This window comes from Alosa alosa, chromosome 6 (assembly GCF_017589495.1).
Source record: "Alosa alosa isolate M-15738 ecotype Scorff River chromosome 6, AALO_Geno_1.1, whole genome shotgun sequence".
In the NCBI taxonomy this organism is placed as follows: domain Eukaryota; kingdom Metazoa; phylum Chordata; class Actinopteri; order Clupeiformes; family Clupeidae; genus Alosa; species Alosa alosa.
In genome coordinates, this window is record NC_063194.1 from 35,083,665 (window position 1) to 35,097,790 (window position 14,126).

The 14,126-nt window shown below is 46.7% G+C and overlaps 1 protein-coding gene across 1 annotated transcript in view; it reads right to left on the minus strand.

The window, feature by feature from the left end:
- Positions 1 to 3,878: 3,878 nt before the first annotated feature.
- si:dkey-191m6.4 (rho GTPase-activating protein 22) overlaps positions 3,879 to 14,126 on the minus strand; it is a 36,414-nt gene continuing 26,166 nt past the window's right edge. Inside the window, 6 exon segments of the mRNA XM_048245537.1 lie at positions 3,879 to 5,581; positions 7,476 to 8,373; positions 10,872 to 10,993; positions 11,981 to 12,054; positions 12,729 to 12,861; positions 13,097 to 13,310. Coding sequence (XP_048101494.1) covers positions 5,359 to 5,581; positions 7,476 to 8,373; positions 10,872 to 10,993; positions 11,981 to 12,054; positions 12,729 to 12,861; positions 13,097 to 13,310 — 1,664 coding nt within the window. The 3' untranslated portion in view covers positions 3,879 to 5,358.

Genomic DNA, 14,126 nt, shown 5'->3' on the forward strand with positions numbered 1-14,126 from the left:
CTGATGCACTATCATTTTTGACGGGATTATTAGGCCTACTTATCACCTTAGAATTTCCACGTACCCCCTGCAGTGTGCTCGTGTACCACTAGGAAACTAGGTTTCGTGTACCACTGAAACTCCCGGAAACTGTTTTCTGTCAACTTTGAAAACCAGCTTCTTTTGAAGATGAACAGACACCTTTTCAGTTTCAACTATGACTGGCATATTAGTAGCTGCTGGACATAGGTGGCCTGTGGGTGTGTGAGAGAGATGGTGACCTGGGGAGTAAGCCCTAACTGCTCATACCACATGACCAAAATATTCTCCCTACCAGCAGGTCATTTTTTTTTTTTTTTTTTTTTTAAAGAAATGTTATTTATTTTTCATTTTTACCTGAAGTTCATACAAAAGTGGCATTTCTGTTTCTGTTTTTTTCTTTGTCAGCTCTAAAAATATGCTGTTTGTTCTTTTGAACTTAACTCATTGAATGCCAAGCTGTTTTCGGGAGCTTTGTCCTAGAGTGCCAGCAATCTAGACCATTGTTGATGATTTTTGTACAGCCACAGCATATTCTGTGTTATAGCTATGAACACATACAATGGCTCGTTTAAAAGGTGAGACTTTAAGCTCTCGGTGGTAAGCTCTCCTGAGAAATCCCAAGCTAAACAGTGGCTAGTTTTCATCAAAATCGCTGTTTTTTTTCTAGAAATGGAGATATAACGTCTTTCATAAAATATGAAGTGTTGCCTGTTACTTACTTGTGTAAACTTTCCGGGAAGTGATCAGCGAGACCTGGCGAGACTGCCACCTAGTGATAGACCCACGAAAATGGCCTGGTTTTGACCTGACGTGCATGCGTCACTGATTCGACCCAAAGCGGCAACCGAGTTATGATAAAATGTCCAGATAAAATCATGAGTTTTCGATCGTCATATATTTCATTTCCATTAATCACAGAGTTCCCAAAATCACATATAAGGTGTGTTAGAGTGTCTAGTTTCGTAATTAAAAAAAAAAAGCTAAAAACGTAATATTACGTTTTTGGCACTCAATGAGTTAAGAGAATTGTGCCTGAAAAGTCCTAGAAAAGAATGTGATTTTGATTTGATGAGTGAGATTAAGAAGATATGGGAACCCTGAATATGCTTTATGCTTCACTAAAAGAAAGGCAAAATAAAATAAATAGTTCACAAAAGTTCAAAATAAAACCGCTTGCTTTTTACTTTTACTTCAAATACTTAAGTACATTAAATATCAGAAAATTACTTTTGATACTTAAGTACAGTATATATCAGATACTTTAAGACTTTTACTTAAGTACTATTCTAAAAATAACTTTCACTTCTACCAAAGTCTTTTTCTAGTACGATACTTGTACTTTTACTCAAGTATTGCTTTCTAGTACTTTATACAACACTAATGGCGAGCAAGCCTCATATTAGGTGGGGAAGAAGACACATGTGGAGGGCTGTTGCCCCTCCCCCCATTCTAAAGCTGGCCATGGTTGCTAGGCTACACACACGGCTGAGGCAATGGCATCTGTTCCAGTAGGTCGATGTTATAGTAGGCCAACATCATCTTCCAGGTAGTGCTGCATGGAAGGCACTAGGCCTATAGGCAAGGGTTAGGGTTAGGTGCCTTGAAGTCGACGGTTGCAGCACTGCCTTGAAGTCACACACACTACACTACACACCCGGCTGAGGTAATGGCACCTGTTTCAGTAGGTAGATGTTATAGTAGGAAGGTGAGGTGATATTTACATTAACTCCTAGTAGGTGAGGTGATGTTTAGATTAATTTGTGGTGAACAGAAACTTTATTTGACATCAATAAATACAGCACCACTTTCAGATCAGAATGAACCATTTAACAAGAACCTTCTCCTGGCCTTACATCCATAAATAGTCACTTTCAACAATAACCTTTTTTGGCCTTACATCCATAAATACAGTCATTTGCAACAAGAACTTATTCCAGGCCTTATATCCATAATGCAGTCATTTGCAACAAGAACCTTTTCCAGGCCTTATATCCATAAATGCAGTCATTTCAACAGGAACCTTTTCCAGGCCTTATATCCATAAATGCAGTCATTTCAACAGGAACCTTTTCTTGGTCCCATGTGATTCAGTCACTTTTAACAAGAACCTTTTCTTGGTCCCAAACCCATAAATACAGTCATTTCAACAGGAACCTTTTCCAGGCCTTATATCCATAAATGCAGTCACTTTCAGCAGGAACCTTTTGCTGGTCCCAAATCCATAAACATACAGTTGTCAAAAAGGAGGGTAGATAGTAGCCTAAAGGCGATTTGCTGGTCCTGAATTCAGAGCTTTAGAATACCCAAAATGTAGAAAAACAATCACCTGACAGAGTAGCAGGCCACCAGCAGCGTCTAGCCCTTAGAATAGTGGTTTTCCTTTAATAAGAGTGTTTCTCTTTTATTAATACATCTGAAAATTAATCAGTCGAGAGCCTCTCACCCCCACTGCTGTGGGATTCAGCAGCAGCTGGAGAGAGACAGTAAACATGGAGCCCCCTGCTGGAGATAGTGAAACGGTGCACATGGAGCCCCCTGGTGGTCTGCCCTGTCTATGAGCACATGCACTAAACTTTATGCAGAAACTCTCCAAGCGCCTCTGGCTTCCTTCTGCAGTCTGAGGGCAAACTAACAGCAATGGCGTCCAATCACAATCAGCACACACAACATTCTCTTGGCCCAGTGGACCAATCACAACCAGCACACACAACATTCTCTTGGCCCAGTGGACCAATCACAACCAGCACACACAACGGAGACAAGTTTCACAAGTTTCATCTGATCATAATACCCCTCCCGCCTTGTTGTCATGGAAACCCTGATAGACAGGGGAGAGTGTGCTTCCTCCCCTGGTGGCGGCCGCTCCGGAAGGCACGGTCAGTTAAAGGTCAGTTAGAGGTCATCACTTACGTGGGGCAGTACTCAGTTTCAGCTGCCCAAAACCAACATGGCTCCCGCACGGCCTCAAGAGGGAATCAGGCTTTGGTTTGGAGTGGACAGGGCAGTGGTTCAGATGATATATGTATCTAATGTCTGGGCAGTGGTTCAGATGATATATGTATCTAATGTCCTGATGTCCCATATAATATATGTATCTAATGTCTGGGCAGTGGTTCAGATGATATATGTATCTAATGTCTGGGCAGTGGTTCAGATGATATATGTATCTAATGTCTGGGCAGTGGTCCTGATATCATATGCAGGGGCGCCGCTGGGGGCGGGTGGGGGGGTTAGGACGGTTAGGACGATTCTAAGGGCCCAACACTGGCAGGTGGACCCCGGAGAGATAATAAGGGATAATGGACGACGCAGTGGTCTGTTCACAGAAATTAAAGCACAGTCGAGGTTGTAAAACGGCCCCGACGCGAAGCGGAGTGCATTAACTTCTGTGAACAGACCACCGTGGAGTCCATTATCCCGCTTATTCCACTGTTGCCACTTGCGTTGTGTTCATTTCCTGTTACAATTTAAACGTTTTAATCGCTAAAACTGTCTTATTTGTAGAACTACTTTCTTCCGACACATATCAACTAATTTCTCAACTTGCTGGACAAACTGCCGTTACTAGTTCTAAATGGATGGTTGCTTTTCGGCCCAAAGGCCAGTCGTTAGTTCTATCTCTCCCGTTGTCAAGCGGAGTATCCCAAGATTCTGATGAACTTTAGCTTTGAAACAGCTATTTTACTTAGACTGCTGTCATCCATCTAGCTAAAAGCCACCTCCGTCATATGCTACAATGTTGCCATGTTCTGAGCGTCTGCATTTTACAGCTTCGGATGCAACGTGACAGTTCATTTAAACTTCTAGCGAGTTCGGCCGAATTAATATACAAGTGTGATCGACCAAAAAAAATGGATCTACTTCATAGGTGTGCAAATAACATACGGTTAATGGTGGTTCTAAATTACGTAGGACAATGGGAAATTCAACCAAGCAGTGGAATAATATATATATCGGGGGTGCCCAGAATTATTGTCTGCTATTGGGCCCAAATTTTCTTGCAGCGCCCCTGGTTATATGTATCTAATGTCTCGGCAGTGGTCCTGATGTTCCAGATGATATATCTATCTAATGCCCCATATAAATCTACTGTCTCATAGGATATATGTATCTAATGTCTCGGCAGTAGTCCTGATGATATAGATGATTCAGTTCCAGATGATATATTTATATCTAACATGTCCCACATGCCCATTTACTGTCCCATATGATATATCAATCGAAGGTCCCGTATGTCCTCTAACGGTCCAGATCATACATCAGTCTAATGCCTCACATGCTACGCCCCATATATTATATTATATATCAATCTAAAGTACCATATATTCTATTATATATCAATATATTATATTATATATCAATCTAAAGTCCCATATATTATATTATATATCAATCTAATGTCCCACTTGATATATCAGTCTTTTGTTCCATATCCCTATGTTGCTCCAGATGGTTTATCCATATGACGTTCAATATGACGTTCCAGATGGTTTATCCATATAACGTTCCAGATCGTTCCATATGAAGTTCCAGATGGGTTTATCCATATGCCATTCCAGATCGTTCCATATGACGTTCCAGATCGTTCCATATGACGTTCCAGATGGGTTTATCCATATGACATTCCAGATCGTTCCATATGACGTTCCAGGTGGTTTATCCATATGATGTCACACCCTGTATGTCCACTGGATGGGATCCAGAGAGGCCAGACACATTCAGCACCTGGTCTGAGCACACCTCTGTGTGTGTGTGTGTGTGTGTGTGTGGACACACTCAGCACCTGGCCCCTGGTGTCCACCTGAGGAGACGGAAGGGACGCATCTCAGGTCCACACGAGCAACGGTCAGGAGAGGAGCTCACACACACACGTGCACACACACACACACACACACACACACACGTGCACACACACACACATGTGCACACACACACACACACGTGCCCACACACACACACATGTGCACACACACACACATGTGCACACACACACACTGTACACTAAGTGTTCAGATGTTGCTGGTGCGGGACCTGAGCATGCTGATTTCCAGGTCTCCGAGGGTGGAGAAGAACTCCTTCATCTCTCTCACACACACACACACACACACACACACACACTGTTCAGATGTCGCTGGTGCATGCCCCGAGCACCAGGTAACACACACACACACACACTTGGTGTTCAGATGTCGCTGGTGCGTGCTCCGAGCGCCAGGTAACACACACACACACACACACACACACACCACGGTGTTCAGATGTCGCTGGTGCGTGCTCCGAGCGTCAGGTAACACACACACATACACACACACACACACACACACACACACTTGGTGTTCAGATGTCGCTGGTGCGTGCTCCGAGCGCCAGGTCTCCGAGGGTGGAGAAGAACTCCTCCATCTCCTGCTCCAGCAGCCGGTTGCGGTTCTCGGCGTCCTGGCGCGCGCGCTCCGAGTTGCGGAGTTTGATCTCTAGCATGCGCTGCCTCTTGCGCTCCTGCTCCATCTCCTGCTCCAGCCGCTCCATCTGGGAGCACAGCGCCGCACTGGAGTCCTCCAGCCTGCAGGGGGCAGCACACAACACACAACACAACAGTTAGCGCCGCACTGGTACACAACACACAACACAACAGTTAGCGCCGCACTGGAGTCCTCCAGCCTGCAGGGGGCAGCACACAACACATAACACAACAGTTAGCGCCGCACTGGTACACAACACACAACACAACAGTTAGTGCCGCACTGGTACACAACACACAACACAACAGTTAGCGCCGCACTGGAGTCCTCCAGCCTGCAGGGGGCAGAGTACACAACACACAACACAACAGTGTGTGTGTGTGTGTGTGTATGTATGTGTGGGTGTGTGTATGTGTGTGAAGGTGTGTGTATGGGTGTGTGTATGTGTGGGTGTGTGTATGTGTTGGTGTGTGTATGTGTGTGTATGCAAATCTTTCTAGGCCAAGTGTACTTGCTTATACAAGGAATTTGGTTTCTGCATTGATCCCATCCATGAATTAGTGAACACACAGAGCACACATGTGTATGTGTGTGTGTTAGGGGTCGACCAATTATCGGCCGGGCCGATTATTAGGGCCGATATTTAGCATTTTTATAATTATCGGTATCGGTCATTTTTCCCACCGATAAGCCGATATTGAAATGGATAAAGAATGAAACGCGTTACTTTGTCTGTAAAGCGTCTCTCACTCCCTGCATTTGCTGCTCTGTGGCCGAGAGCATTGTCCCGCCCACTACACCGTCTGATTTGTTAGTTATCACGAATGCAGCCAATCAGGATCGATGACTGAACACAGAGAAAGTTTAGGATTCTCACTGAGGCAGACTGACTGGGCTTCAGCTGTACGGAGCTATTTTTCGAAGTTAGCCTAAGGAAGGTACCTTACATTGCTGAAGTTGCAATGAATCACAATCATCTACACTGAATCACAATCATCTACACTGAAGTTACAAAAACACCACTTTGTAAGCTATTGTCTCTTTGATCCGGATCAATAAGTAAAGCACCCACTTCCTTCATTTAGCGAACTCCGGATTGATGCACGTTAGTGATATGCTGTTTAGCCTACTAGTTACAAACTCTGGTGCTGCGAGTCGCGAGTTCTTTGCCTCCGCCTCGTCCATTAGTTGTGAATAACGGGACACCTTAGGCCTACATAGTAGAAAAGTCCTAAATTATGCGATAGCGAACGTCAAAAAGTCTGCTCCTTTTTGAAACGGACTGTCAGAAAAAACCAGGCAGGCACCCAGGGCCAGCCGTAACTTAATCCGACCTGAACTAAATCGCGTCCTGAGCTGGCTATTAACGTGCCTTTTAGGCTCACAAAAGTGTAGCTTATAGCCTACACATGGACACAAATTGCATGCTTAAATAGCCTAAGAACTATTTTAAAACTGTTTTGTTAAACTATTCAACCGTAACACTTGCCATCACGCATGCACCTCTTCCTCTCCTTCTCCCTCTCGTGCACTCACACACACGATGGCAAAGCATCCTCTTTGTGACAGGTCCCTTAACATACCGGTAGTTAACAAGCCCATTGTGTAGGCCTAGTCTATGAAAATAATTGCTATCACTCAGCTCTTGGATTAACATCATACACAGGATTTACACTTGTGATGCAAGTTGATAGACAATTGTGTATCAAAAGAAGAAAGGAAAGTTTGCATAATTAAATGTTTTTGAATGATTTTTTTGCAGCATATCGCCTTTAGGCTACTATCTACCCTCCTTTTTGACAACTGACATATCGGTTTTACATATCGGTTATCGGCCTCCTGTTTTGGTAATAATTGATATCGGTATCAGCCCTGAAAAAACCATATCGGTCGATCCCTAGTGTGTATGTGTGTGTGTGTGTGTGTATGTGTGTGTGTGTGTATGTGTGTGTGTGTATGTGTGTGTGTGTGTGTGTGTGTGTGTGTGTGTGTTACTTCTGGATGCGGGCCTCATACGCCGTCTTCTGCCTCCTCAGTTCCTCCTTCAGGTCGACTACCAGGTTGCCTAGGGACTGCGAGTTGTCCACACTGTCCTCCGCCCGGGCGTTGGTGCGGTCGCTACGGTCGGCCCCGCTGACGTAGATCTCCATGGCGACGGCGGCGGCGTCCTCCTGCTCCTCGGGGGCGGATGATGTCATCTCGTCTCTGCTCGGACTCGCTGGCGCCACCTGCTGCTGTGGCTCAGGGGCGTGGTCAGCGGTCGAGTCCGGCGGCGGTGATGTCACGGAGATCTCGCAGGACGAGGCGGACCACGGCGAGCTGGACCCACTGGCCCCGCCCTCGACCCCGCCCCCAGCGCTGGCCAGCGAGGAGCAGGACGCCACGTTGTCATAGGTGGACAGTCTGTGGGAGGAGGAGGAGCCGGAGTCCCGCGTGCGCTCCCCTGACGACGCGCGTCGGTGACCCCGTAGCGACGACAGCCCGTTCATCAGCCAGTTGCCCCCCCCCCCCCCGGAGCCCCCAGCCCCTGGCCGCCACCCCTCGTCCCCGGGCCTTGGCGCCGGCCCTTTGAAGGAGTACTTCCAGGAGGGGGCGCTCTTGGGCTGCTTGCTGGGGCTGGTGGCAGACGTGGGGTCAGCTCGGGGCTGGGGGGTGAGCAAGGAGCAGGAGCTGCCGCTGGTGGTGTCCTCGCTGGCCGGGGGGGTCGGCGCCCCCTGCAGGTCCTCCTCGGAGATCCAGCCAGCCAGGCTGGGGGGGGGCTGGCTGACCGCACGCTGCCCCACGGGGGGGCTCTCGTCCTGGGCACCCGCCTCCGCTGCGTCGGGGTCACTTGGGTACAGACGCTCGTGCTCACTAATGAGAACTGTCATCAGATGCTGCACCAGGGATGTACCTATACACACACACACACACACACACACACACACACACACACACACAGCAACGTCATCAGATGCTGCATACCAGAAACAGAAACATACCTGAGGGGTTACACACACATACATACACACACACACTCATCATGAATTACACAAAAGACATGCCGGTGAGCAAGGTTAAACACACACACACACACACAACCAGACATTCCTCCATTTCCATGGGCCCTTGGGCTGTCTTTCTCATCTCATCACCCCCTGCCTGCAGTTAGCAGTTAGCATACGTGAAACGCCACTCATTTAGCAGTTAGCATACGTGAAACGCCACTCATTTAGCAGTTAGCATCTACGACGTGAAACGCCACTCATTTAGCAGTTAGCATACGTGAAACGCCACTCATTTAGCAGTTAGCATACGTGAAACGCCACTCATTTAGCAGTTAGCATCTACGACGTGAAACGCCACTCATTTAGCAGTTAGCATATGTGAAACGCCACTCATTTAGCAGTTAGCATCTACGACGTGAAACGCCACTCATTTAGCAGTTAGCATCTATGTCACTCATTTTAACATGATAACGATGACAATTCACCGTATTGGATTTCTATACATTATGATACTAAGAGCAGTGGAGTTGCCCTTTAAAGGAGAATTCCAGTGTGATATTGAAGTGTGTTGAAACATGATGCAGTGTGAGCGGTATGTCTCATAGCCCATCTCGGCTTGTCCCTGCACTCCAAAATCTGGTGCTAGTTAGCCGATGCTACCAACAGCTTTTTTTCAATGGTGGTGCTTCGGCATCGGGCTAGCCATGCAAATGAATCACTGTTTTACACCATTCTGAGGCTCAATGTATCTCCACACTTCATTGGTAGACTTCGAGGGCCCTGACATTTAAAAGCGAGACATTGAGAACTTTGAAAAAGCACTGGTAGTTTACTTACAAGATGATTTATGCAGACAGTATCTTCACAAAGTTTAAGCGTTTGCAGCCATCTTGAATTTAGTCCACGATAAGTCGGCGACAAGTAAGAATGAACAGGTATGATAAGGGATCAGATTCCAAAATAATTCAGTGGAAATGCATGGATTCAGTTTCTTCCAGTAGCAGCACGGAATTATTTTTGGAATCTGATCACTATGAATGGGCTATGAGACATACGTTCACACTCGGTATCATGTTTCAACACACTTTAGGTCAATATCACACCGGAATTCTCCTTTAAAGCCATCTTCTGTGTTGTGGGAGAGAGAACCAGGGCTATTAGGGCAGATTGGCCCTATTCAGTGGACTTCGCATGTTACTAGAGCGGTTAATCCGCGATGCCTTGGCGCAAAAAAAAGCGATATGATTTCCGGCGTTTTAAAGTCGATGCTTTATTAAAATAAAGGCGTTCTGTGTCTGTGTGGACTGCTCCCACTCTCCATGCTCCTTGCATGCATCTAGGCAAGTGGGCGTGTCAAGCAGGCAGCTCTGAGTGAGTGAGTGCGCAGCCGTCGACAACGTCAACACAAATTCTTTGCCGACCGTCCTTGACTTGTGGATAAAACAAAAGTGCAATCTGGAAATATTTTGGATACATCGCAGAGGTCCGTTTGTAAAAAAGTAATTCAAAAGCAAGTAGGCTATGCATATAACTTGGCTAAGCACCTCACAGACATATCCCAACATTTCTGAAGAGTTCAAAGAATGACAGGTTAACGAATAGGCTATAGAAACACCACTACATGATTAGTGCCAAGTTCATCTCTTCAGTTTTAGGATAGGCTTATAGCCAGTGAAACGAGTGTGGTTTTCTGGGATAAAGCGAACCTTCCTTCATCAGTGAATTTTGACGAGACATAACGACTGTGATCAGTGTGCTAACATGATGAAAGCGCAATGTTCACGGTACTGTAGTATAACATTACCATAACTTACAAACAATCTATTTAATATTCACCCAGTACTACTGGTAATGTTTGTCATGGCATGTAGACTGCAATTTGTTCAATAATTATTGCCCAGATGTAGGATAGGCTACCCAAAATGCGCTAATTAAAGCCCACAGCATATAATATTACCGAAGCGTGTTGACTGAGTCCTAATAATAATAGCGGCTTATTGTTACGTGGTAGCATAATGTTAACTATCAAAGAAATAGACATAATGTAGGACTGCAATCAGATATATTGCAACAGGTAATGGTGTAGGCCTATCTGACGAAGACCTGAGTGGTTGAAACGTTGTAGCTACTACAGGGAGCAAAGAAGACTATCTTCACTTTTTTCCCTTTGCAACTGTAAAAGAAATCCCATAAACACAGGAAGGCGTCTTTAAAGGTACTTTATTGCCAAAACACAACACAATGTAAATTAACTATACCAAACAATAACAGACTTAATCACACACAAAGTACTATTTTGCTGACTATAAAAATAATAATTATGTAGGAAGTTTAGAAGTTTAGAACCCAGAATTGACCTGTAACAGACACACCCCCACACACCCACCCCCACACACACACTCACCCTCCATGATGGCCACAGGGTCCTCCATTTTGGGCCGCAGGATGTTGGGTCCGAACACGGTGGCCAGGTTCTGCACACTCATCTTGTTCTCACTCGAGTGGGACTGCACTTCGTCCAGAAACCTGCCAACCGAAGCACAACAAATGGACAACTCACGTGTGTGTGTGTGTGTGTGTGTGTGTATGACAGACAGACCAATACCAGCAGATATACTTGATCAGGTTGTAGTTGGCTGATGGCTGTGTGTGTGTGTGTGTGCGTGTGTGTGTGTGTGTGTGTGTGTGTGTGTGTGCTGCGTGCGTGTGTGTGTGTACCTGCAGATGTACTTGAGCAGGCTGTAGTTGGCTGATGGCTGTGTGTGTGTGTGTGTGTGTTTACGTGTGTGTATGTGTGTGTGTGTGTACCTGCAGATGTACTTGAGCAGGCTGTAGTTGGCTGATGGCTGTGTGTGTATGTGTGTGTGTGTGTAAGTGTGTGTGTACCTGCAGATGTACTTGAGCAGGCTGTAGTTGGCTGATGGCTGTGTGTGTATGTGTGTGTGTACGTGTGTGTGTACCTGCAGATGTACTTGAGCAGGCTGTAGTTGGCTGATGGCTGTGTGTGTGTGTGTATGTGTGTGTATGTGTATGTGTACCTGCAGATGTACTTGAGCAGGCTGTAGTTGGCTGATGGCTGTGTTATGTGCGGTGTGTATCTGCGTGTGTGTGTATACCTGCAGATGTAATTGAGCAGGCTGGAGTTGGCTGATGGCTGTGTGTGTATGTGTGTGTGTGTGTGTGTACCTGCAGATGTACTTGAGCAGGCTGTAGTTGGCTGATGGCTGTGTGTGTATGTGTGTGTGTACGTGTGTGTGTGTACCTGCAGATGTACTTGAGCAGGCTGTAGTTGGCTGATGGCTGTGTGTGTGTGTGTGTATGTGTGTGTATGTGTATGTGTACCTGCAGATGTACTTGAGCAGGCTGTGGTTGGCTGATGGCGTGTGGGACTGCGTGTATTATTAATGCGTGTGTGTGTGTACCTGCAGATGTACTTGAGCAGGCTGTAGTTGGCTGATGGCTGTGTTTGTGTGTGTAGTGTATGTGTGTGTGTGTGTGTGTGTGTGTGTGTACCTGCAGATGTACTTGAGCAGGCTGTAGTTGGCTGGCGGGAGAGACTTCACCTGTTTAACCAGCTCCTGTACTCCCTAAAGCACAGAAGATCATCAAACAACACACACACACACACACACACACACACACACATAGTACACACACACACACACAGGCACACACACACAGACGTACACACACACACACACTCACACACACACACACAGACGTACACACACACACACAGACTTTTATTGACACACACAGGCGCATACTACACACACACACAGGCACACACACACACAGACACACACACACACACACACGTACACACACACAGGCTTACACACACACACACACACTCACATAATGACACACACACACAGACGTATACTACACACACAGACACACGACACACACACACACACACACACACACACACTCACATACACACACACACACAGACGTACACACACACACAGACGTACACACACACACACACAGACGTACACACACACAGGCGCACACACACACACACACACACACATACGCACACACACACACACACACACAGACGTACACACACACACACACACACGTACACACACACAGGCGTACACACACACACACACACTCACATACGCACACACACACAGACGTACACACACACACAGACGCACACACACACACACACACACACAGACGTACACACACACACACAGACGTCACACACACACACACACACACAGACGTACACACACACACACACCTCCTCCTCGTCTTTGGACAGCAGCTGGGCGCAGGAGATGAAGTCTTCGTACTTGGCGAAAGGAATGACCGGCTCAGGCAGCTCCCTCAGGTAGAGCTTCAGCAGCGACGCTACCGTGTGGACATCCGTGTTACTGCAGGTAAATACACACACACGCACGCACACACACACACACACACGCACACAACACACCCACACACAGGGCCAGAGCTTAGCACACCTGCTTAATATTGCCTTTTGACCAGTAACATGACAAACTGTGCTCTGTCTGTGTGTGTGTGTGTGTGTTACCTATCAAACTGTGGCCTTCGCCGAGTTAGTGTGTGTGTGTGTGTGTGCATGCTTGTGTGTGTGTGTGTGTGTGTTACCTGTCGAACTGAGGCTTGTCCCCGCGGTCGAAGGCGTCCTGCAGCTCCTTGACCAGGTTGGCCTGGCCGGGCATCCTGAAGAGCCCCTCCTCTGCGAGGCCGCGCTGGCGGATGAAACACACACACTGCTCCACCAGCAGGGGCGCTAGACGCGCACTCCGGCCCAACTTCCGCTCGTACTGCACTGTGTCCTCCAGACGCTGGCCAAAGATCCCTGGACACACACACACACACACACACACAACCACCATACATACACAACCACATGCGCGCACACACAACCACATGCGCACACACAACCACCATACACACACACACACACATACAACCACCATACATACACATACACACACAACCACCATACATACACACAACCACCATACACACACACATAGAGACACAACCACATGCGCATACACACAACCACCATACACACACACACAACCACCATACATACACACAACCACATGCGCGCACACACACAACCACATGCGCACACACAACCACCATACACACACACACACACATACAACCACCATACATACACAACCACATGCGCGCACACACAGCCACATGCGCACACACAACCACCATACACACACACACACACATACAACCACCATACGTACACATACACACACAACCACCATACATACACACAACCACCATACACACACACATAGAGACACAACCACATGCGCATACACACAACCACCATACACACACACACAACCACCATACATACACACAACCACAAACGCACACACACACACACAACCACAACCATTCACACACATACACAACCACATGCGCACACACACACACAGAATGAGAAGGCTTAAGCAACTTGGCCAACATGCATGCAGTAGTCATGGAAATTCACAGCATGTGTGTGTAAGTGTGTGAGTGTGTAAGTGTGTGAGTGTTTAAGTGTGTGACTGTGTAAGTGTGTGAGTGTATAAATGTGTGAGTGTTTAAGTATGTGAGTGTTTAAGTGTGTGAGTGTATACATGTGTGAGTGTTTAAGTGT